Raw genomic sequence first — 26,468 nt, 5'->3', positions numbered from 1 at the left:
TTAATTTTTCTACCTAGATTCCAAGGTAATAAGAACTACAGCTTTAAGGAAATATAGTCTATATACTAGAAAAGAACAAACAGAATCACCAGAAAATTTAAATATATTAGAGTATAACCAATAACATAAATTCACCTCAGAAAAATATTAGCATTTACAACAAATGACATCATGACACAATCCAGTCATCAAGGTTTAAAGCAATATCAGAGTGTAGTTTCCAAGTAAATATTTTTCTTTCAACTCGAAGGAAAATGGATTTTAAAATTTTGATTCAGTTCAACAAATATTCAGTACACACTTACTCCATACCAGGCTTTGCGGCCATAAAAATAAATAATGCAAGATTCTTGTTTTTCCCCTGTCAATAAGATATTGGGGATGGGAGGTAGAAAGGAGAAAGCTGAATAGAGAGGAATGGGATACATAACACCTACACAAGCAACTCTAAAACAATTTGGAAATCATTATAGTAAAAATAATAGTATGAACAAAGTGCTATGTAAATACAGAAAGGGAAATGATTATTCTGCCTGGACCTGTCTTCCTGAACCCCAAACAATATATCTAACCGCTTACTTGACGTATCTATATACTTGAATGTCTAACTGGCATCTCAACCTGTCTAAAAACAAGTTGCTGAACAACCCAACATATTTAATCCACTTGTTTTACCCATCTTAGGGAAAGGCTATACTATTTTCCCAACTACTCAGGTCAAAACCTTGAGTCATTCATTACTCGTTTCACTCACACTTCATATCCAATCCATCAGTAAATCCTGTCAGCTGTATGTGACATCTTCAAAATACATCCCAAATCTGACCAATTCTCAACACTGTGATCACCACTCTAGTAAAAGCCAATGCTATCATCACTTCTCTGGTAAGGAACTGCCTCCTTAAAGGTCGCTCTGCTTCTGCCCTTCACCTAATTTGTTTTTTGTTAAAATGCAAAGTCAGTAACATTTCTCAAAACCCAACAATATTTTCCTTTAATCATCTCACTATGAGTAAAGGTTAAAGTTCTTACAAAAGAGCTCAACACAACTGCCCCTCACTACCTCTCTGACTTTATCACCTTTACTCTCTTCCTCACCCACCTTATATCTAGCAACAAATAATCTGGGGAAAAAACAAGAGTAGAGGAAAGATGGGCAAGAGTTTACTTTGGAAACACTATTATTTCAACAATGAATACCACTTACACAGAGCAAGGAATTTCATTTGAAATTTTATATGAATACCAGCAGTATTTACTTACCATGTAATGTCAAAACTTAATAGAAATATTTAACCCTTTAAAAAATATATAGGTAATGAATCTTCCCAATAAACTCCACAAAGGCAGACAAAAATATTACATACCATTTCAAGAGTATCATGAGCCTCCTTAAAGCCCATTCATGAAGCCTCATCTAAGAAAACAAGGAAATACTAAAAAGGATAGAGCATGGTGATAGCAAGGAATATAGACAGCAACGGTTAACTGAAACAAGAGTCGGAATGCCAGGGTATGGCAGTGACTAGACTTTTGAATGGCATTTTTAAAATTCCTTTTGTTTTCTCTTGATATATCAGATTCCTGGATTACCCACCCTCACAACCAGACACGTGTTTAAACTTAACCTAAACCACTGTTCTAGAGTCTTATGAAAGTTCAAAGCTTTTTCTGACTTGGTTGACTCCTAGGGCATCTTTCCTTACATTTCTCTCCGCTTCCAGACACCTGAATCCTCAGAAGCTGCATTTCTCCTCTATCTCAATCTGGATCCCAACCCTAATTGCATCACCAGTTCATTTATATATATTTATAAAGAATTCCATACCAATATGTTTTACACACCATCCCTATAACCCATACTCCCTATTACTCATATAAAGGATCATCTGAATGTGGTTAAACCCCTTCAACTTCACCGTTCACACAGTACTGTTTCCACACTATAAGTGGTAATGGTAACATATTGACCATCAAGCTCACTTGAGTTATGGACAACTTTATATTAACTATCATGATTATTTAGTTTTACCAGACTTTAAATTTTTGGTTCCTGTTAAAGGCTCAAAATCTCATTTAATCATCACACATGGACCTAAATAAAGCTTGACACAGCATTCAGAAAGTTTGGGGGGGGGTGGAAAAAAAGCACTGAAACAGACACAAAATGGCTCTAAATAAAAATTCCTCTATTGATGGCTAAGTCCCTAAATTTCCTATAGTAGAAATATTTGCTTAAAAATATATTCACAAAGTACTTTTATTACATTTTTATCAACTAGTGCTCATACAGAAGTATGGATACTGATCAATTTTTCATTGTAGACCTTTGTCAACCTATAATAAAGCCTCAGAAACTATGAGAGATTATGCCTTTAATGATTCCATCTGGAATATATCCCATGCCCATAATAAGTCATTCTTACTTATTTACAATGACTTACTTTAAGTCATTGCTTTCTTATAATTATTGTTTCTAAAGCAAACCAAGTAAATACTGAAACAACCCTTTTCCTCTCCTTGAAATATTTTTTTAAAGGGAATGGGGATAAGGACCTTGAGTCCGCTGAAACCCTGCCCTTAATGCATAAAACCAAGATATTACAGAAAAATATGTGGACCTTTATCACTATATACTGTTTTTTACTTAAAGGATCTCTGACCTGAAAAGTCAGCATTTAATCGTCAATGACTCTGCTCACACAAAGTTCTGTCAGGATATTTGCTTATCATTTGAATCTTCTCATTTTCCATTCTCAAATATCATGGATTACAAAAAAAGAGAAAAACTTCCTCTTTTCTTACACATTTATTTTACCTATTTTATATAGTCCATATTCCATAATAAGCAACACAGTAAGCACTATGAAAATTCCTTCTGCTCCCTGATAAGGTGAACTTTAAATGTTAAAGTAAACCACATTACTTTTGCATTTAAGGAAAACAGCATTTTGTCTAGAAAATTAAAGTAGCTTTTCAACACTCTTTTTTAGTATTTTATTAGCAATTAAAAAAAGAATTTAATAATATTTTCATCATGACTGAGAAAAAGAAGAACAGCATTATAAATTCCACTGTATGTTCAAAAGAGGAGAAATGCTACTGTAGACAATCTAAACACAAATTTTCAACTCTTTTTTTATACCGTATTTAATTTTGGATTAAAAAAACCAATTTCTGTATAGATCTGGTTCTTTGAGAAATAAGCATGTGCATATTTACTGAACTCTCAGGTAGTAAAAAAGATGCTTAGGACTCTACAGCTGAGTCAAGCCTATTTTTGTGGGAAGGAAGGGGTCTGGGAAGAGGCGCCAAGATAAGGAAAGCAAATTCCTATGCCTCAAAATGAACCTTTTCCAAAGAGACCCTAATAATACTCCCAAACAAACTCATAGGTTACTACACAAATTTAGCAGTTAATTGTAAATATTATAATTCCTCCTTTTACTTATAAAACATTTGTGAAAATACATTAATGCCTAGATGATTATTATCTGCATTGCAATAATCTTAGTAATTATAATGAGTCAAAAAAACCTTATTCCTGAAGCACTATTGTCAGCATAATACAATAATAGAACAGAGTTTTTATTACACTTGGAAAAAGTAAAATATTATTTGGGTGGATACTGGCATTGTATGTGGTAAAGTTTTCTAAAACCAAATAATAAAATAAAATTATACAAAATTCTTGGTATTATTTGCTTTTCAAGACGGTAGTTTGAAACCTATTATAATTTTAGCATTAATCTCTAAATATAATGGTATTTAAGCTGTTCTAGGCTGTAGAAACCTAAGCAAAATTTTCAGTATCAAGTTGCAGAATAAAATTAAAAAGAAGACTAAAACAAATTATTTATAGGCTTGTGGACAGTGTTTAGCAATTTATGCATCTACCAACACTTAGGCTACTTACTTTTATATTCTCTCCCTCTAAAATATATCTTAATTCTCTTTTACTGCAACAATTCCCATATTACGGCATTAAAATATAAATGCACTAAAAATCCAGAAATACTCCACAGTATACTATGGAAATCAAACACATATAAAACTACACACACACACACACACAGACACACACACACAGACACACACACACAGACACACACACACAGACACACACACACACACACACACACACACACACACACACACACACACACACGGCTCTAAGGGGCTGCACGTTACATTTCTTTTAGGTTATCTAATTTCATTTGTGCAGCAGCCTCCCCTCCCTGACGTGCCATTGCCTAGTTTAGGTTATTACCTGTAGATAATGGCTATTTTCTTTGCTACTTGGTTATGGCCAATGACATTTAACTTGGTAAGGAATGGAAAGAAGTACATTTATGAGTACCTGATATTTAAATGTATAATTTTTTTTAAAGAATTTGCTTTCCATTCCAAGTAGTCCTCACCTGTTTGAACATCAATAACCATCTGATGGCCTCCTCTCATTCCTGGTCGGTTATCTTCTCCATCACCTGAAGTAGAAACAATATTTTCTTTAAAGAAATACCACAGAACAACTGCATATCCAGAGTAACTTCATTCATAAGTCTGTAATGAGTAGCGAAAATAACACACACTTATTCTTTCAATATTAAGAATAAGAGGACTTGTAAGAGACATAATATGACATAACTAAGTTTATAATAATTATCTTGCTCTTTTTTTCTAATTGCTTTCAGGCTCTTAATGCAACTGGAAGCTACTTTCAACTTATTTAGGACCAATGCCATAAATCAGCAAAGACACAGGATATTCCACAAAAACGTAAAATCTCTAAACTAGTGAAGTGACAAAGTGAAGATGGAAAACAATCACAGAACTAGATCACAGGTCTATAACTCCAGGCATGGTTTATTAGTATAATGAGCAGTTTTAAAGTTCATAAAACCAGCTACTGAAAACTAAGATGCTATCAAGTTTTACATTAATGATAATTTCATCACTGTATTAATTTTGTGCCAATATTTCAAAAATCATCTCCCACATAATCTCCCAGCTATTTTATTTGAGTAGTACTGTCTGACAAAATGTAAGATTTGCTTCCCTTTGATTCTTATTTACATCACAAAGCTTAATAGGCAGGTTTAAATATAATCAGTGAAAACTTTAAACCTCTGAAGAAAAAAACTATTGTTTAACTTATATTTATCTTATTTTATATCAAATCTTTTATATATAACTTAATTTCAATGGTTCAAAAGGTTACAGGATTCTAATGCCTTACTTGATGTAAACCAGAAAACCTGAGGTTTTCTTTGTAACTCTCCCATTAATTGAAATACATTACTTTAGGTAATAACTTTCCCTGTATCAGCTTTCTCCTATGTAAAATAGGGAACATCCAATTTTTTTTTAAATTGTGTTTTTTAGGTAAAAGGCATTTTTATTTTTTATTTATGTATTTTTTGGCCACGCCATGTGGCATGCGGGATCTTAGTTCCCCAGCCAGGGATCAAACCCATGCCCCCTGCACTGGGAACCCAGAGTCTTAACCACTGGACTGCCAAGGAAGTGCCGGGAACATCCAAGTTTTTACTAATCCCACAGGGGTATTATGAAAAAGACTGAAATATCAGTTCTTGTATATTATAAATAAGATGCAAAACTGAAGCCATATTCAAGCACTAATCATTCAGAAGTTTCCTGCAAATTCTGTCTCCTTTTTAATAGCTAGGTTTAGAATTTATAGCTCATTATTGTTGAAGTTTCACCCTTTTTTTCCTTCTTCCCCCAATTAGTAAAGTCAGTATTCCCACTTTCAAGAACAGATTAAGAGGGAATTCCCTGGTGGCACAGTGGTTAAGAATCCGCCTGCCAATACAGGGGGACACAGGTTCAATCCCTGGTCTGGGAAGATCCCACATGCCGTGGAGCAACTAAGCCCGTGCGCCACAACTACTGAAGCCCGTGTGCCACAACTACTGAAGCCTGTGTGCTCTAGGGCCCGCATGCTGCAACTACTGAAGCCTGAGCGCCTAGAGCCCATGCTCTGCAACGAGAAGCTACCGCAATGAGAAGCCCGTGCACTGCAACGAAGAGTAGCCCCTGCTCACTGCAACTAGAGAAAGCCCGTGTGCTGCAATGAAGACCCAATGCAGACAAAAAAAATAAATAAATTTAAAAAATAGGGACTTCCCTTGTGGTGCAGTGGTTAAGAATCCAGCTGCCAATGCGGGCGACACGGGTTCGAGCCCTGGTCTGGGAAGATCCCACATGCCGCAGAGCAACTAAGCCCATGTGCCACAACTGCTGAGCCAGCTGCGCTCTAGAGCCCGCAAGCCACAACTACTGAGCCCATGCGCCGCAACTACTGAAGCCCGCGCACCTAGAGCCCATGCTGCACAACCAGAGAAGCCACCGCAATGAGAAGCCCGCGCACTGCAACAAAGAGGAGCCCCCACTTGCCGTAACTACAGAAAGCCCGCGCGCAGCAAGACCCAACGCAGCCAAAAATAAATAAGTAAAATAAAAATTTTAAATAAATAAATAAAGAAGACAGATATTTGATCATTAAAAAAAAGAACAGATTGTCAGTATGTTTGCCTTTTATATATTTAATCCATTAGTTTTCAAATATAATAGTCTGGTACAACATGCACTTCTGAAGAAAATTACCTCATATATGACTGATAAAGCAGGAAAATGATGCTTATATAACTCAGAAATCATGGAGGTTCATAAGCAATTTTCTCCAGTATATTAATGTTTAACACTATTTGAGGAAAGCTTTCTCACACTTAAAATGAAGGCTTTAGCAATGTATGAAGACCACAGGAGGTGGTCTTCAGCTTGAGGGTCTACAGCTCAAAGAAAGAAGCATGAGCCCCAGGGTTTAAAGCTCCAAAATCACTGTGATGCTCAATATAAATGCCTATATTTAACTGTACTAGTATTTATTTTTATTAGAATTGTTATTTTTTATTATTAGTATCTGGTTATTAGTTTTTATCATTAGTTTTTATTATTAGTATCTGATTATAAAGTTCCACAGATTTAGAATGGTATGTCCCATTTCTACTTCTCTCATAAGCCCTATTAGCTTTTGTGAGCAATTCTGCAGAACTTAAGGTTTTTCAGGGACACGTTTGGGATTACAACACAATAGCCTATAATTTTATAGTGTCTCTATAAAAGCAGTTTATGATGGTATTCTGTGTAAAAAATGCCCAACCTTCTGTTATAGCAATAAAACAAAAAGGTTTAAAAGAAAAATTTAATATAGTAAACTTCCTCTGCCATCTAGTTGAGGAACCTATGTCTTGTTTTAAACACCTGCTTTTCGTTAATAGGGTACAGTGAAACTTGAGCTACCTTCGGATACATGAAACTGGGACATTAAAGGAAAAGCACCCACAACCTAGAAGGTAGGACTTACCTTTGGTACTTTTGGGAATGATTTGACTCCATCGTGGCTTATATTCCTGTTGACTGATATACTGATTGAACAAGCCATCTGCAAATATCAAAGAAAGAGAGAATTACACCCTAACAGCTTACACTTTTTATTACAGCAAAAAAGACCAAAATGTAGAAGCCTACATTAAAGAAAATTACTAATATGTCACTAATACAATAGCACATTTTCATAAAATATGTGTCAGTTCAGTTTTTATGCTACCTCAAATATAAATAGCAAAGTATTAGTTGACACAACCATGTAAACGAATTGTTTTAGTGGCAGCTCATACTAAGCTTACTAAGTTTCCCCCATTTTTGTACTACTATACAAAAAAGCTAGAGAAGGAAATGGGAGCTCCAACAACTTTGGTCTAGGCCCTTGTATTTTCAGGAAAAAAAACAACTAATCCTTTAAAGTGAAAATACCATTTTTAGAGTTTTCTTTGAGTACAAAATTACATAGACATAAAAGCACCAGTAATAGTAATAGTATATTTATCGAATACTAAATGTTAGAATCTGTGCTATCTTACTTATCTGATTTAATTCTAAAAAACAGCCTTATGAATTGGGCATTATCATCTTCATTTTACAGATGTGGAAATGCATATTTAGAGAAATTAATGAATTTAACCCAAATCACACAGCTCTTGAGTGGTGGGGCTGGGACTCATGTTTCACTATGCTTTACTTACTTCATTAATAAATTCTAAATCTCCTTCTCAAGAGGAGTTGTTACAGTACAGTAACTAGTTGTTACACTAGGTACTACTATGGTCATGGGGACTGAACCCCCCACATATATCCATTCTACCCCAAATTATTATCAAGTCCTAATCCTGTGCCCCTCAACAAAGATTAGTTTAAGAACGGTATGAAACCCAATTCTGGCTAATGAAACATGAGGATCTCTGGTGGGGGGTGTGGGGGGGCCTTCAAGGAAATGTTTCCTTACTTTTAAATGACTCTACAGAGAAGAAGAATGTACTTTTGTTCCTCTGGAAATGTTCAGAATCTGTATGCAAATGTACATTCCTGCTATAGCCCATTTGTAGAGGTCTGATAATGAAATCAACTCTATAATGATGACAGGGCAGAGAGAGATTAAGAAACTGGGTCACTGAATTGACTAACCATGAAATTTACCTTATCTCTGGACTTCTTGTTATATGATAAAATAACATTTCCTTACTTTTTAAACTAGGGTTTTCTTTGACATGAACCCAAACAGATTATAATTTATAGAGTTACCCTTACTATAAATTCTGTCATTTGACTCTGATTTCAATCTGAATAAAGGATTCCCTTTTGCTTCATTTAGTCACTGAAAGCAAATACTTTTCCAAAGAATTTATAAGTAAAACTGTCTGTTCTCTGTGACTTGTATACTTGCCAGAGACTGCGTAATTTACAAAAACCTCCCTAATCTCTTTCTTTTCTGGGTAATTATGAAACTCAGTGGTAACCACACCCTTCAGCTTTCAAGTCTTTCCAGATGGCTTTAACTGAAAACCTCTATCCCATAAACTCACCTAGTTTTTTTCTTTGCCCGTGGGACTTAAAAAAATTCTTGCAAAAAGAAAGTTCTCTCCTCTTAAATTAGCACTCACAAATTAGCATTTATGTTTTAATTGTTAAAGTAAGGGGAACAAATGGATTCACAACTTATTTTAGTGAGAGTGTTTCTATCTTATCACCTACTCCCCCATGGGCTTTTCTGACAATTCTTGCCCCATCCAGCCTACTCTGGCCAATACTGGTTTCCCATTACAAGAGCTGGAAATCTTTTCTTTTTTTCACATAAAATGTTGTGGGGCTCCTATTAATAGTAATGATAAGATGATGATAAAATATTAATCATAAATTTAGTATTATATAGAAGTAAAACACAGCAATTAAATTTTATTCCATTTTGTGAAAGGCACATAAAAGTTAAATGATCCTTTTTAAAAACCTTAAACAGAGAAGATAAAATTAATCAATATAAACAATGATTTTAAAATATTAATTCCACATAATGGCTAACTGAAGAGGAGAGAGAGAAAAAAGTAAAGATGGGAGTATATGGAGATAGGTAGAAAACTGAGGGAGATAAGAAAACTCAAGACATGAAAAATACAAAGCAAAAATAGACACAATTAGAAAAGTAATAAATTTCATATTTTTTAATAGTGCCCAACTGCCATATTACTAAAGTGTCCCATACTAGTTAGTTACACGACTTTTGATAAGTCAAGCAAGTTCCTCATCTGCAAAACTGGTGTTTAAGAGTTGGATAGGGCCTGAGGTTCCTTCCACACTGTGGCATAGTAGGGTCCCACCACTGTTAGAACCAATATATTTACTCGAACTGTGTGTGTCTGGCTGATCCCACCTATGTTCATCTTAGAAAAGTCTCCATCTCCTCTTTCTCCTTAAGTCTTCTGTGACTATTCTGAAAAAGAAATCACAATCCACTGGGGGAAATTCTTCTAAGAGCTCTTAAGGCAGTAATCACAGGAAATAATCTGATGGATGACCCCATTCCTGATCTTTAAAGTCATTCTGAACACTGCAGGTAAAATTAAATTCTCTAATTGTTTCTTCAACTAATCCTTCTATCCCCACTCTTAACTAACCTGAAAAACTTACAAATACTCTACCCATCACGAGCTTCACAGTTTCTCTTCTATCAAACACAACTGTCCTATGAAAATATTGTCAGGAATTTTCAAGTAAAAAAAGCAAACTCTCAAACATTATACCATTTTTGTAAAATCATTTTGTAAACACACACACACAGATGAAAAGAAAAAACACTGACATACATCAAAAAGTTAAAAGTGATTTTCTTTGGTTGGCAGGATTAGGATGATCGTGATTTTTGGTTTTGGTTTTTGCCTTTGTACTTTTTTGTTTTCCCAATTTTTTTTGCATTGAACTCTATTATTATCGGAAGAAAGGTCACAAAACAACTAGATATGTGGAATTCTTTTCTAAACTTTGGAAAAACTTCGTAACATATTGTTATTACCAATATAAACCATTTTCACATACTTTGTTACCCCTGAAAGGTCTCTTCTTCACAGGTCACTAGACACATTCACGTTTCTACAAGCAGTGCTTTGTACACTGACATTAGCTTGTTTTAACAAGGACAAAGAGAGCTAAATATGCACAAAGGATTTATGATCAAGCATGCAGAGGAAATTACTCCCAAAATTTAAACATTAAGTAATCCAAACTTAAAATATTAGAAATTATGATGATTTTACACTAGATACAATTAATCCTCTCTTGAATAATGACAGTTAATAGCATAACATCAGAGATGCTCAGTATATAATAAATGCTTAAAATGGAAAAAAGAGCAGGGGGTGGAGGGACTTTCCCAGCCACATGGTTGACATTTCCTTTGAGTCATCTTAATCTTACTAAGTTCCTTACATTACAACAAACTGTACATAAAACTTCTACCTCCAATAAAGCACCAATCTTGTACAGTAGTCAAGCAAACATTAAAAAAAAACTGCTTGGCGAACTTTTTGCCTCCTTCTGTCTCAAGTAAATTCCTTTTATCTTCACTAGTCTAAAGTTCACACAATTCTCTTTGATATCTCTTACTTTTCCTTGGAGACTATTAGAAAACCTGAAGAAAATTATTTCAATATAGCATTATCAAATCTGGAAGTAACTCTCTAAAAAGATCTTACCAAAGAAGAAAGAGTTGACTTTTATTGCACACTTACTGTGTGCAAGACATCACAAAGGTTAATTCATTTACTCCTTAAAATAAATCTACACAATGGTCATTATTAATTATTGCAAAGATTAGAAAATCAAGGTTCAGAGAAATTAATATCATGCCCAAAGACTCTAAACAAAAGGTATAAAACCCAATTCCAAAGTCTAAAATCTTTTCAACTCTTCATAGAATGCATGTAAATAAATATAAACACACAAATAATAGTTTTTAAATTACAATCTAAGATTACACACTATAATAACAGACAGTAAAATTTACCTATTCAACAGCACTTCAACAGACAGCAAAATTTACCTATTCAAAAGGAAGACTGGGAAACATAACTCACCATACCAGATCATTCTACTGCGATATTAAACTGATTATAATAAAAGAGGGGTAAAACTAAAACAGTTGAAATATATTGTAGTTAATTATAATTTAAAGGAAAAAATGTAATCTCCCTCTTAAATAAAGATCTACTGGTAACTGTGGCTAAAGTTTACTTTTTATGTTTCGTTTCTTCTCTGGAACACTGGTTTGTCACTACTCCAGATCACTTTCTTACCTTAAGTATTCATTCATCTGGAAGTTGTTCCAGACAACAAATGGCTAGTTTGAGAAGCTAGCTGTTCTACCAAAAACCAAAATAAAAACAAAAACAAAACAAAACACCTCTTTTGGAGAAATCCTGGCTTACCATAAGACACAAAAGCTAGAAACATAAATTCCAGCCCTCTCACACCTCTCTACACTACTATTCAACTCTATTTAATTAACTTCTTGATACTTTCATTTTATAATATTAAACCATCTAATCACTCAAAATAAAAAATGACTTAAAAAACTATGTTGCACTTTGCAGAGAAACATGATAAATTAAACATTACCCTCATTTATTCTATTACAATACATATTTTATTGCCTCTTGCCAGGGAAACTGGGTTGTCAATAAATAGTCCAGATCAGATCTGGAGCAAGTTATATTTAGTAGCTATTTTCAATGAAATAACATGCTTAAGAATCTTCTTTCACGCTCTCAAACAGAAAAGTAGTAATATAATGTTTATTAATATAATGTTTTCTTGGTGAACAGTCATTTCAAGTGCTAAAGAAACTTTATTTTTTAATAGAACAAATTAAATTTTTCAAAATCAAACAGTCATAAGCTTGAAATCCTTGAGGTGATCAATAAAAATGCTACAAACATTAAAGCAGGGTAAAGATTTTTTTAAAATACATTGCTTTCAGTTCCTTGTTTTAATGTTAAAGAACTCCCTTTCAAGACCTAAAAACAAATGAAAAGCTGACACCTCTGCAGCCAAAATAATCTCGCCATGTTCCTTATATTTCTAATTCTTGAAAGGTCGCCTTTTGTTTGGTATGCTTACTTGCATATATTCTATATGATTCAGCAAAAAATCTGAGCTTTCTATTGAAACAATGACATTCTCATCTACAAAAATATGGAAACACCTCTTAACACTGTTTTAAAAGTCTCAAAAGTAAGGCATTTAAATGTTTATGAACTATTTTAAAAAATTACTTCTGTATTTTAAGAATTCAGGCAGTTGCTAATATTTCTATATGTCTACTTTTGACAAAAATCTAAAGCAGAAAATCAGAAGTGTCTGCCAAAAGTAAAACTATCCAAAAGAACTGAAAATATGACTTAGGAGAAATCACACTAAGACCCAGTTGCTAAGAATTTTCAAACTACTGAAAGGCTCCCGGTCCAATACCATCTCATTTTTCCCCTATGATTATGACTATAATAACTAAACACGTTTCATACAGTCCTAATTAGGCACAAGCTGTTCTTGTCTCTAATGGTGAAAGTACATAATTTTTTTTAAAGAAAAAAAATATATTCAAGCCTCATCCAAGATTAAAAAAGAAAACAGCACAGAATACAGTACTGCTGCCTACATTGAAACTTTTATCAAACTGATTTTTCACCAACACAGAGATTTTTTTTTAAAGAAAAAACTAAAAATTCACTTACAGGTACAGCATAAAAAAGTTTTTATAGTTCAAGAATAATAATGGCTGGGTAAAAGAGATTTTTTTAAAAAATTATGCATTTCAGCAGTTTGATTAAATTCTGAAAAGAGAAATACATGAAATATAACAATTTATGTTACAACAATAAATATTGGGGAAACTGAACCAGTAAATATTTACTTGGATGGTAAAGCATGGTGGTAAGATGAATAGATTCAAATTTTAGCTCTGCCACTTACCAGCTATGCTGTCTTAGGCAAATTACTTAATCACTGACATTTATTAAATTGAAATAACAATAATATTTACCTAGAAAGCAGGTACAAGAATTGAATTAACTCATATATAGTGTTTATTAGAGTAGATGGCATATTGGCCTTTGAATACATGAATAGTTATAATGATGAAGTAATATTTGGAACTATACTTGGCAAAAAACTAATAATTTTTTATGCACAAAATGAGAAATATGGTACAAAGGCAAATAGGAATTAAGAGAAGGAGGAGCAACTGAGGTGCAAGAATAATTTTTAAAAACTAGCTTGAAAGAGCTAGCCTTGAAGAATGAGTTTCAAGTGAATGGTGATAAAAAGGAAAAGTAATCAGGGAAGGGAATACAACATAAACAAAAGCACAAAGGCATGACCTAAATGGGAAGGAAATCCAAAAAAGAGGATATATGTATATGTATAGCCGATGTACTTTGCTGTACAGCAGAAACAAAAACAACATTTTAAAGCAACTATACTCCAATTAAAAAAACACAAAAAAGCACAAAGGCATGAATGAACAGGAATTAGGGAAAGAAGCCATCTTTCAGGAAGCAGTCTGATGAAAAACAAAAAAGAGAGATTTTGCATTAGGAGCACTGCTGAGAAGAAAGTGTCCCGAGAGAAAAGCAATACCATAAGGAAAAATCTTGCTGTTCTAGAACACAGTCTTAAGAACCTATTTAAAACAGGAAAAACTCATTTCATTCAAAGATTAATAAAACTCAAAAACAACCAACTCAGAATTCATATAAAGATATAAAAAGGAAAAGAAAAAAAATTTTAAGTGGCAAAAGAATCTGATTCAACAGAAAAATGTAGTCATGTAATTGATGAAAATGGCCAAATACTTTTCCATGAATATAAAAGTTAAGTAAGAAACTCTCTTTATAAAAGATGAGCACAAATTAGAGATACAGTTAGAAAGCAGAGATATAAATAGTTGGAAGAGATATGGTATGACAACAAAGATAAATAAAACATGAATGTCAGAGTTGAAGGAAAAGAGGAAGAAAAACAAAATGAATACATAACAGAAATGAAGACCAAAATAAGAAGGAAAGAAAACACTACTAACAATATAGTAATGGAAAAGAGAGAAAGAATTTAGAGAAGGTTGAAAAATTCAACATAAATGTGCAATTAAAATGAGAAAATAAAAGATATACATCTAACTGAAAGAAAACAAAAATACATAATAGTTAATTGACAGTGTCACCACACTGGAGTTGTCCTGTTTATAGAACTACAAAATAATCTAAAACAAAGATATGCTTAATATATTTAAATATTTAAACAGCCATAGGCAAAAAGAGAGATTGCATTCAAAAGAGCAATAGTTGAAACTGGCAACAATGGAAACTGGTTAACAGTGAAATGACATTGAAAATGTATTTGGAGAAGATAATTGTCAATCTAGAATTCTATACCCAGTGAAAATATCCTTCAAGAAAAGAGACAAATTTTCAAGCAAACAAAAACTGAGAGAATTAATCTGCATTAGAAGAAATTCTAAAGGATGTGCTTAAGGCAGAAGGAATATGATCTTAGGTATAAGATTCAAATAGTAGTGAAGAGCAAAAAAATTAGTAAATATTTGGGTAAAATTAATGGACACTGTATAAAACAAGAACAGTAATATCTTCTAGGGTCTCTGAATATGGTATCAAAATAAAGAACAACCATAGCATATGAGTTGGAAGGTAAGTAGATGGGAGTTCAAAGTCCACTAAGTCCTTGTACTGATAAATTTTGTTAAGTATGTATATTTGTGGTTATTTATGGACTCACCATAAATAAAATACAGAGTGTGTTACTTCCAAATAAAAAAATGAAAAGATTAAAAAGTTTAAAAAGGTAAGAGACAACAACCAAAAACAAGAAATAAAGGACATGACAAAATATATTAAGTAAAATGGTAGGTTTGAACCCATATATTTACCAGTAATTCAATCATGTAAATGAAATAAATGTTCAAATCAAAAGAAGGCAGAGTTTTTAAAAAACAACTAAATTTACAAGAGATACTTCTTTGAAAAAAGGATACAGAAAGCTTGAAATTAAAAGATGGAAAAGATATGTAAATATTTACCAAATGAAAGCAGACATATTAATGTAAGACAATTTATAACTTAAGGCAACAACATTAGTAGAGATAAAAACACACTTAAAGATAAAAGATTTCATTCAAAATGAAAGAATTTAAAATTTGTATGCATCTAGAAACATAGCTTCAAAATATACGAAGCAAAAACTGACAGAATTATAAGAAGAGACAATTCCATAATCATAGTAGGAAGTGTTAACACATTTTTCTTAGTAATTGAGAGAATCAGACAGAAAACATTATTGGTAAAGCAGATTTATGCAACATGATTAGCAAACTGGACCAACTGGACATATATAGAACATTGCAGTAACAACTAAAGAACTGGATTTCTGTCCAAGTGTACCTAATATGTTTATAAAAATTGAACAAAGTGGGCCATATGGTAAGTCTTATCAAATTTCAAAGAATTGGAATAGTACAAAATATGTACTCTGACCGCTATGCATTTATGCCAGAAATCAGTAATGAGGAAAAGAGCCAGAAAATCTTTATGTATCTGGAAATTAAAAACTGTATTTCTATATAACTATGACTCAAAAAAGAGCAATATCATTTCCTAATGAAATTACTGAACTGGACAAAAATGAAAACACTTCATAGCACAACTGAAAAAGAAGGAAATTTATATCCTTAAATGCATATATGGGGAAATAACAAAGTCTGAAAATTAATAAGCTAAGCATCAATCTCAATAAATTATAAAACGCATATTCATCTCAAAGAGGGAAAGAAGACAACGTTAAATAAAGAGCATAAGCCAAGGACATAAAAGTTAACATAAAGAATCAACAAACCAGAAGTTGGTTCCCTCAAAAGATCACTGAACTTGCTAAGCTTATGGTGAAGGCAATAGATTGGGGGTACTTCCCTGGTGGAGCAGTGGTTAAGAATCCGCCTGCCAATGCAGGGGGCATGGGTTCGATCCCTGGTCCTGGAAGATCCCACATGCCACGGAGCAACTAAGCGCATGTGCCACAACTACTGAGCCTGCGCTCTAGAGCCTGCGAGCCACAACTACTGAAGCCCGCATGCCTAGAGCCCGTGCTCTGCAACAAGAGAAGCCACCGCAATGAGAAGCCCGCGCACCGCAACGAAGAGTAGCCGCGCTCACCGCAACGAACACCCAACACAGCCAAGAATAAATAAATAAAATAAATTTATTTAAAAAAAAGAGAAAGTAATGGATTAGGGAGGGAGAAAGAATTCATAAATAACCAATATAAGGAATGAAAAGAAGAGACATCTCAAGAAATTCTACAAACATTAAACAGATAATAAGGGGATATTAGGTACGGTTTCACATCCATAAGCTTGAAATTTTAGATGAAACTAAAACAAACTACTAGAAAAGTGTAATTTGTTAAAGCTCAATCAACCAATCAAACAACTCTGAATAGTCCTACGAAGTTTCAAGAAACTGAATTGGTAAGCTAAAAATATTCCTGCAAGCAAATCTCAAGCACAGATAGTTCAATGGTAAATTCAACCAAGCATTTAAGAAAGAAATAATTCACATCTTACATTTATTCAGAAAATAGGAAGAAAAGGTTAACTCCTCAACACATTATGTGAAATTAGCCTAATAATGATACTAAACCTGAACAGGAAGATATGAGAAAGAAAAGCTACAAGGTCAACCTTACTAACAAAAATAGTTGGAAGAATTCTAACAAAACATTAGTCAATCTAAACCCAAAATAAATTTAAAAAATACAAAACAAAGTTAAGTATATATGAGGTTTAACATTAGAAAATCAATTACTATGATTTCATATATTAATAGGGTAGGAAAATCATATCACAAAAGGTAGAGAAAAAGTGGCAAAATCCAATATCCATTTATGACACAAACTCTTAGGAATCTTGGAATCTGATACAGAATCTCCAAAAACCCCAGATCAAAAATATATTTAACAATGAAATGTAAAAAGCATTTCTTCTGGGATCATGAACTACACAGGGTTATCCACTATAATTATGCCATGGCAATCTTTTTCTAAAGATCCTGGCAGAGATTAAACACAAGGGGGAAAAAGTTATCAGGGTTGGAAAGAAAAATGTGTCATTATGCCTAAGTACAGCTGACCCTTGAACAAGACAGGTTGGAACCGCACATGTCCACCTATATGTGGATGTTTTTTCCAATAAATATATTAGAAATTTTTTTGGAGATTTTCAACAGTTTGAAAAAACTCGCAGATGAACCACACAGCCTAGAAATGTCAAGAAAATTAAGAAAAGGTGAGGTAAGTCATGAATGCATAAAATACGTAGGTACTACTCTATCCATATTTATACAGGCATAAGGTGAGTGCTATTTAATATAAAATTAATAATGTGTTGGTTTTCCTACTGTTTTATAACTTTGCTTTCAAAGAATTACATTACTGTACAGTATGCCCCCCTCCCACCCTCTCTCAACTGGAGAAACTATCAGCCTATCATCAGAGGTAAATAGTTTTTAGAAAATATAACAATGTTTCCAATACTGTATTATAAATACGACTAAAACTGTATGCCATAAAAATTTTATAACAATTCATTCATTAGCATAAAGACTAAGCTATTGTGAAGCGATTGTATCAATTACACTAGACTACTGTAAAGCAATCATATTGCTGCTGCTTCATTACCAATGCATGAATTGTTAGACCTGTAAACAAATATGAATTTCTTTTTCCACATTAACTTTCATCTTTGATGTCTAGTGTTAGTAATACATATAATACGTACAGTGTTTTGTATCACTAAGACAATATTGACACAGGTACTGACAATTTATCTTGTAAACAGATAATGTAAACTTACGATATTAATAAACATAGTACACACTGTAAATGTTTTCTCTTCCTTATGATTTTCTTAATAACATTTTCTTTACTCTAGTTTATTTTATTGTCGGAATACAGTACATATATGTAACATATAAAATATGTGTTAATTGACTATTCATGTTATCGGTAAGGCTTCCAGTCAACAGTAGGCTACTAGTAGTTAAGTTCTGGGGGAATCAGTTACACGTGGATTTTCAACTGTGCAAGCGGTAGGACAGGGGAGGGAGAGCTGGCGCCCCTAACCCCCACGCTGTTTAAGGGTCAACTGTATTTTAAACTGAATGAAAATGAAAACAACATAGCAAAATTTGTGAGATACAACTAAAGCAGTGCTTAAGGGAAATTCTTAACACCAAATGCTTACATTAGAAAAGAAGAATCTCTAATGGCTTCAGCTTTCATATTAAGAAACTAGGAAAAGAAGAGCAAATTAAAATCAAAGTATGTGGAAAAAAGGAAATAATAAAGATACAGAAATCAATGAAATAGAGAGAAAAGATAAAACAAAGAAACCAAGAGCTGTTTTCTTAAAATAAAACTGATAGATCTCTAGCCAGACTACCAAGAAATGAAAGACAAAAATTACCAATATCAAGAACATGATATGACATAAAGGACAATAATGGAATATAAACAACTTTATGCCAGTAAATTCATCAATTTAGATGAAATGGGCATATTCCTCAAAAGACACAAACTACCAATATTCCCTCAATAAATAGCCCGATATCTATTAACAATACTAAATTTGTAGTTAAAAACCTTGCCACAAAAGTAACTCCAACAAGATTTGAGATCTCAAAAAAATTCTAAGGAGAGGGAAACAGGCCTACCATATAATTAACAACTATGGCATAAACCAAGGTATGGGAAGGGAGAGATACAGGGTGGGGTATGGGTGGGCAGGAGTGTGGGGTGGAGTAGAGAAAAAAGAAAGGAGGAGGGGAAGAGGGAAGAAGGGAGGGAGAGAGATAAAGACCTCAAGTTTAAACTTTAGGACTGCTTTATTAAACTTTAAACTTTATCTCCCCCTTGTCTCACAAAAGCAAACTTTTATTTCATTAACAAATAAGATAAACACTGCAAAGGGAGGTTTTCTTTAAGTATTTTCTGTTCCTGGGTGATTACTTTTGCCTATCATCATTGGATTCTACCGTTTTTCCCTGGCATTGTCAAAGAGGAAGTAGCAATGATTGGTTCAGGCATCACCTCTAATGAAATTAAACGTAAATGTAGGGATGTTTCTAGGCAAATAGGAAGTCTATTAGAGAAATAAATACAGCCCAACACTTTCTTAAAATATAGACCATACTTGAAGAAGAGCATACTAATATACCAAATACACTAAAAGTAGCTTTTGTTTCCTCCACTGTAAGAAATTTGAAAGATGCTTCTGATTCCCTAGACTTTCTTATTTACCAGGCAGGAACTTCTTACCCTTCTCTTCTATGTTTTTAACAGAGCAGAAGCCAAAAAACTTTGCAGTGTTTACTTCCTTATTTGTCCAACAAATCATCATCAGTGCAGTCAGCAGTAAACTGAACAACCCTGGAAGGAATGTTTATTAACTAAACACTGTTCCAAGCCAGTGAGGAGTATAAAAAGTATGACTTGGCTGTTAAGTCTCAAGAATAGTTACTATCAATTTTCCTAAACTTGGTTTCTTCCTAGAGTCAGAAGGATAAGTTAAGTCTCTGCAGTAGCAGAGTTGCACATGATGTTAACAGCTTCTCGTAAATGAGTATATTGCTAAAGAGACAATTTTAAAACCTGTTTTTAGCTAACTAATTACACAAAATTGCTGGTGGTTCTGTTGTTTACTTTACCTTAACAAAATATTAAATGCCTTAAAGATTTAAAACAAAACAAAAAAACCATAAAATTACTTGTGCCTTCTTCATCCTATAGTTAAAAAATACAGAATTCATTCTCAGAAATGGCATACACACACACACACACACACACACACACACACACGCGCACACACACATAGTTTCATTAGTGGTATTTTGATGGTTTGGTAAGAGATTATTATATATGTTCCATTTCGGTATACTCCAAAGTATATTCTATTTCAAACGTAGTAATCATTTATTTGCAAGTATCATCATCAATTAAATAAACAGTAACAATATACAAGGCTGAGAGGCAGGTTTGTTATAACACAATGGAGCTGCAAGCAATTCATTTTGAGTTAACTTTAAATTTATAAACTCAAAGAAGGCAGTACTGGTTCTGTTTAGCTGTAAAATATAACCAATATCTGATAAATGAGTAACTAATAATAATAAATGATAGTGATAAGACTAAAATATACGAAAACAGAGCACTGAATAAGTCTATTATTCTTTATTTCTTTCCGTAAAAAGAATAGAATTTCTATACAACTTTGTATCATTCCACAAGTTTCATAATTCAGCATTAAGCTGTTTTCACTCACAATGCTTCTTACTCCAAATGTGTGGGTATTCTCCTTACACCAACCATTTCTCCAATTCTCTGACTCCAACTTGGTATCCAACCGAGAATCAATTCAATTCTGACACTATCTACCTGGAGTCAGTGTCAGATCTCACAAGTTAAAGGGCTCAGTTCCACAAGACTATTCCCACTTCAGATGCCAATCGCAAATCCCAAGCCACTGGTACTTCTGACTTACCAGCTATAAATTGGGAGTTCCTACAACCCCCACTCAGGTTCAATAATGCTAGAGTAACCACAGATTTCAGGAAAGCACTTTACTTACTATCACTGGTCTATTATAAAGAATACAAGTCTGAAACAGCCAAATGGAAGAAAGATGTAGGGCAAGGTACAGGGTGTGTGTGTGTGTGTGTGTGTGTGTGTGTGTGTGTGTGTGTGTGTGTGTGTGTGTGTGTGTGTGTGTGTGTGTGTGTGTGTGTGTGTGTGTGTGTGTGTGTGTGTAAGGTACAGGGGTGTGTGCGTCTGTGTGTGTGTGTGTGTGTGTGTAAGGTACAGGGGTGTGTGCGTCTGTGTGTGTGTGTGTGTCAAGCTCTAGGGCTTTTTTAGTGACTGAACACCATCTCTGACCCTGCTCCTCTCCCCAGAGGTCAGGGGTGGGGTTGAAAGTTTCAGCCCTCTAATCACATGGTTTGATCTTTCTGGAGATCTGAAGCTATCTAGGGACTCCAGCCACCAGTCATCTCAGCATACAAAAGACACTCAACACCCCGCAGATCCCAAGGGTTTTAGGAGCTGTGTGCCAGGAAAGAGAAAAGACCAAATATTTACTTTTTATTATACCACAGCACCTACTCTGTTCTTTGTTACTATGAAAGTGTAGGTTTTTTTTAAAGGATGCTACTCTATACAGCAACAACAGAGTTCCTTATTTTAAATAACAAAACATACCAGACCTTAAATATTCAATTGGTGTCATCCTCCAAAACAATTACTTTGGGAGATTATATTATGTTCCAATATTCACATTTCTTTCAGAGCCAGAATACAGGCTACCCAAGAAAATCAGCAATTATGTAGCATCCACATCACACAGACGATGTTTCCAATACAAATCTCCTCATTCATTATTAACTGTATAATAATAAAATTTTTTGACTTATCCAAGCACTCCTCACCCTCAAATTACACTATTAAAAAAAATGACAATCTGCTACCAACAAAAATATGTAAAGGAATAGGTCACTGATACTGAAGGTAACATTAAAAGACTTTTTCTAAGTGGTTCAGTATTAATCAATGTTAGCATTTATAAGTGCATGGTTTTCCAAGATGACAACTTAAATTTAGGTATGTGAGTTCAAGTATGTTACTTTCTTATTTTTCAAGTCTCATTATTACATGATGGACCTGTCTTACATAAAATAAGTCCTTAATTCAAAGAGCTAACAACTTTAACTTTAAAGAGATGGGGGGGAAAAAAGAAAGAAAGAAACTAAGAACTGGCATAAACCTATATTCTTTTAAAACACCTGCTTCTTGTATATACTTAAAATCACCCTAATAACCAATCTAAGTTTACATGTTTATGACATACCATTTACAGCTTTTTCAATCAATTCTTCACAAGCATCAAAATCACCCTTCAGTACCAATTTATCGTGCAGATCTGTTAACATGGGATGTTCCAGGGCAATCTTGGTTTTCTTTTGCAGTGATTCAAAGGCCTCTGTATAGTTATGTTGTCTGAAGTGTTTTAGGCAAAGGCGAATAGCTTCCTGTTCACGGTACTACTGGAACACAAGAGAAGGTATGAAAAGAAGAGATTTGGTTAGTTATTACTGTAGGAAACAATAAGTGATAATTACTAACGTAAAGTGAGCATTTACTAAGCATTAACTAAGTATACTAAGCATAACTAAGCACTGTACTAACCCTATTCATTAGTATCATTATTATATCCACTATTAAATGGCAAAACTGAAGCTTAGTCAATTGTAATAACTCACCAAAGGTCACAAAGTATATAGCAGAAAGATATTAAAGAGATGAACGTATACGATATATCAGGCATATACTTCATGAAGATAAAAGATATTAAAAGATGAAACCAGGCCTAGTTCTAGAGCCTGAACTTTCAAGAAAAGAACCAGAAAAACTATTTATCAAAGCTTACTTAAGATGGTAAAAATGATAACTTCCAAGGCTTTTACTAATCAGATAACAATGTTGGTACCGAATGCACAGAAACCATTAAATAATATACATAAATGTTTATGCTCTTTGTTCTTGGTTCTTAGTAATAAGTTATTACTTGAATGACAAATATTATCAAATGTTCATGAATTTCAAATTCACAAACAGGTTTTATGATTCAAAATCATCAGAAAGAGACTATTTAAAGTTTTATAATTTTTTTTCTAAACCTGGGCTACCTCATCGATTAAAGAGCTATAAAGTAAAAATCTCAATTAATTACAATCCCAAAAGAAATATTCAATTTACTAAATCTCCCCCAGAAAAGGATGCCAAAGAATGCCAAAAAACAAGCTCATATAAAGAATTTAAAAGAAAATTTAATTCAAGAATATGTTATTTCTATAATTTCCTAAATAAGAATTAATAAACTAAACTGATGACACAGAAGCAGTGCATAATAACCAAGCAAAAATACAATTTACTTGTAAGCCTTACTCTTTAATAGGCAGGAAAATTTACAAGACTTGAAACACTAATCACTTTATAGTCTCTGATTTTTTATTAATAAAAGGTGATCAAAACATTTTTCCTTAAACACTCTAGTTAACTAATATTTTCCTTCATCAAATAACAAAAGAATGATTCTATATCCAAACTAACTTCACATTAATAGTTTCTTATGCTTAGCCTCTGAATAAAGATTTATCCTAACTATCTGGAACCATATTAAACAATAATACCTTTTTATCATGCTGACTTTAGGAGTATGAATCACATCCACATTTTAAATTTTCTATCAGGCTGCATACAGATACACAGTAGGAGAGGATTTATGAAACAAAATTATAATGCTTTGAAAAAGGATTGAAATTCAAAGAGGGTGAAGACTTTAATTTCTAGAGGTTCACAATAAGTAGAGAGAACTTGACAAGTCAATGACTGAACAATTTTAAGTTCTCAAATATAATCTGTCCACAGTGTTGGGGAAAAAAGGTGAAATTTGCAGCTTCCTACAATATCAAGAGATTTGTGAGTATATTAAAGAAGACACATGTACACATCATAGACTAAAGAGAAAAAAAAAATTTTAAGTATCAGAAAAGCTTACTCATTATTTTTTTAAGAAGAACCAACAGAATTTAGAAGATTATAAGTATATACTAAGCACTATTATGTGTATAACACTGTAAAGGTGATTTTTAATGTTTAAAAATATCATCTCTACCTTGAAAGAATTTACAATATTACAGGTAATCCAAGAATATATAAAAAACATACAGAAAATACAAAAAGCCAGCATCTATTTTAAATTGAATATAACCGAATGCCAAAAATAAATCAAACAGAAAGTTCCTCAATTAAGCTGACCAGAAAAGGGCTGAAATTCTATATAAAAAAAACCTTAGGAAGAACCTATATTGCTTCCCAATCGCCTATGAGTTGACAATTCAGCCCTATCTGCAAATAAAGATATCAGGAAATAGTGATTAGACTAAAGCTTTATCATTCCCCTAACAAGAAATAGTCCTCCCCCACAAAAACATAGCCAAAAGAGTCAAATAGATATACATCAGAAACAAAGGTGAAGCATTAAAGGTGTTCAAAAAATCAAAGACCTATTACTTAATCATTTAAATTCACATTTTTCAGGCTGCATTTATTGTATAAAATGACCTATGAATAAAATTATTAAATATCACCTTTATACTCCTTATAAGAATAAGATCATAATATTTATAGAAACTATTTGAAATTTTATTTAAAAGGAAAAGTAAATATTCCTATTTTACTCAACACAAACACAATGGAGGAATATATAATATAAGCAATCTGGAACCAAAACTACCCCACTAAAAACTATGTTTAAATGTTTCTATCAATATAGGTTAAAAACAAAATTCAGAGACAGATGGGTATAATAATGTAATAGCAGACTCTGGTGCCAGACTGAGTTGATATACTGCCCTGAGCACTTTACAACTGTGTGGCCTTAGGCAAAATACTTCACCTGTGTTTCACTTCATCACCCGTAAAATATGGATAATAACTGTACCTATTTCATAGAGTGGCAATGAGTAAATAAGTGATAAAGAAGCTTAGAACCTGGCAAAACGTAAATGCTTAATAAATGTTGATTAATCTTTATAACTATTATTACTATTCTCAATATTTTAAATTATTCTCAATTAAGAGAAGAGAGTGACACAATTCTCTCTTTATTATAGGCACTTGAAGCATGAAATCAGGATTTTAAAATACAGTCCTACCTTACTATACCAGTTGAGACAGGGTTGTACTACATCGGGATCATCAATGCCACTAAGTTCAACATACCAGATGCTAAAGTTAAAGCTGGGTCCCCACGATAAGAGTGGAACTTTGAGGAGAAAAATAAGAAAGAAAAAGAAAAAAAAATTAACATAGTTCAAATAAAACTTCAGCAAAGTAAAATCACTATTCAAACTTATTAGGATTCATTCAACAAATTTACTGAATACTTTCTATATCCCCAGCACTGCACTATTGGGTGCTGGGGCCACAGTAGCAAAAAGAAACCTATGATCCATGCCATCATGAGGTTGCTTTAATTATAAAGACACTGAAGATAAACTCAAAGTGGTCATTTATCTATCCCCCAAAAAACAGGACCAGGGTTAGATGATTTAGCAGGTGAATTTTACCAAACCACAGGAAACAAATAATTACTATATAATTTAAACTGTATCACAGCACAGAAAGAGACTGAAAGTTCAATTACTTATCAAAGTGGCATAACCTGGAAAACAAAACCGGAAGAGAAAGGTTTTAAGGACAATCTCAGCTATGAGTATATATTCAAAATTTTAAAAAATAATAAATTTTTTAAAAGGCTGAAAAAAAATTCTACCAGATTTTCACTGTAACTAAATAGAGTTCATTCCAGGAATGGAAGGTTGGTTCAACAGGAGCAACATTAATGTAATTCACTATGTTAACAAAGTAAAAGAGAAACACATCTGATTACTTCAACAGATGCTAAGAGCAAACTAATAAAATTTACTTAAAAAAAAAAACACCTCAATATATAAGGAATAGAAGGCAAAAGAAAACTTTGTTACCTAGATTTTTTTTTAAGTATCAAAAACCTCAAAAAAACCCAAAAAACCAAAACCAAAACTAATGGAGAAACATTAAGTACTCACACTCAAGTCAGGAACAAGACAAAGAGGCCCAATATCTGTACTACTCAACGCTATGTGGGAGATCTTAGCTAATGCAATCAGGAAAAAAATTTGCAAATTAAGAAAAAATATTATCACTTGAAGATGGTATAGCTTATCTATCTAAAAGATTCAAGAGATTTAACTGAAAAACTTTTAAAGTTTGTATGCAAGGTAAACATGAAAATCAACTTTCCCTGTATCTAGAAAACCCAACTAGAAAATGTAATGAAAAGTCTCCTTTGTAATAGCAAAAAAAGCTTAAAATATCTTAGAATAAAGTTTAAAATATGC

The 26,468-nt window shown here is 33.1% G+C and overlaps 1 protein-coding gene across 5 annotated transcripts in view; it reads right to left on the bottom strand.

Annotated features, from left to right (window-relative positions):
- Positions 1-26,468, bottom strand: part of MKLN1 (muskelin 1) — a 354,266-nt gene that overhangs the window by 78,128 nt on the left and 249,670 nt on the right. For 4 of the 5 annotated variants that reach the window (XM_079932674.1, XM_079932676.1, XM_079932673.1 and 1 more), the window contains 4 exons: positions 25,242-25,351; positions 22,373-22,565; positions 7,391-7,468; positions 4,422-4,487 (listed from right to left, as the gene is read on the bottom strand). In XM_079932674.1, the coding sequence (XP_079788800.1) occupies positions 4,422-4,487; positions 7,391-7,468; positions 22,373-22,565; positions 25,242-25,351 (447 nt within the window). Of the gene's footprint in view, positions 1-4,421; positions 4,488-7,390; positions 7,469-22,372; positions 22,569-25,241; positions 25,352-26,468 lie in introns of those variants that run through there. The other variant, XM_079932677.1, reaches the window with a different exon arrangement.

The sequence above is a fragment of the Stenella coeruleoalba genome (genome assembly GCF_951394435.1).
Source record: "Stenella coeruleoalba genome assembly, chromosome: 9".
NCBI classification, from domain to species: Eukaryota; Metazoa; Chordata; class Mammalia; order Artiodactyla; family Delphinidae; genus Stenella; species Stenella coeruleoalba.
Note: the sequence above shows the minus strand (reverse complement) of the source record. Positions and strands in the feature narration are given on the sequence as shown.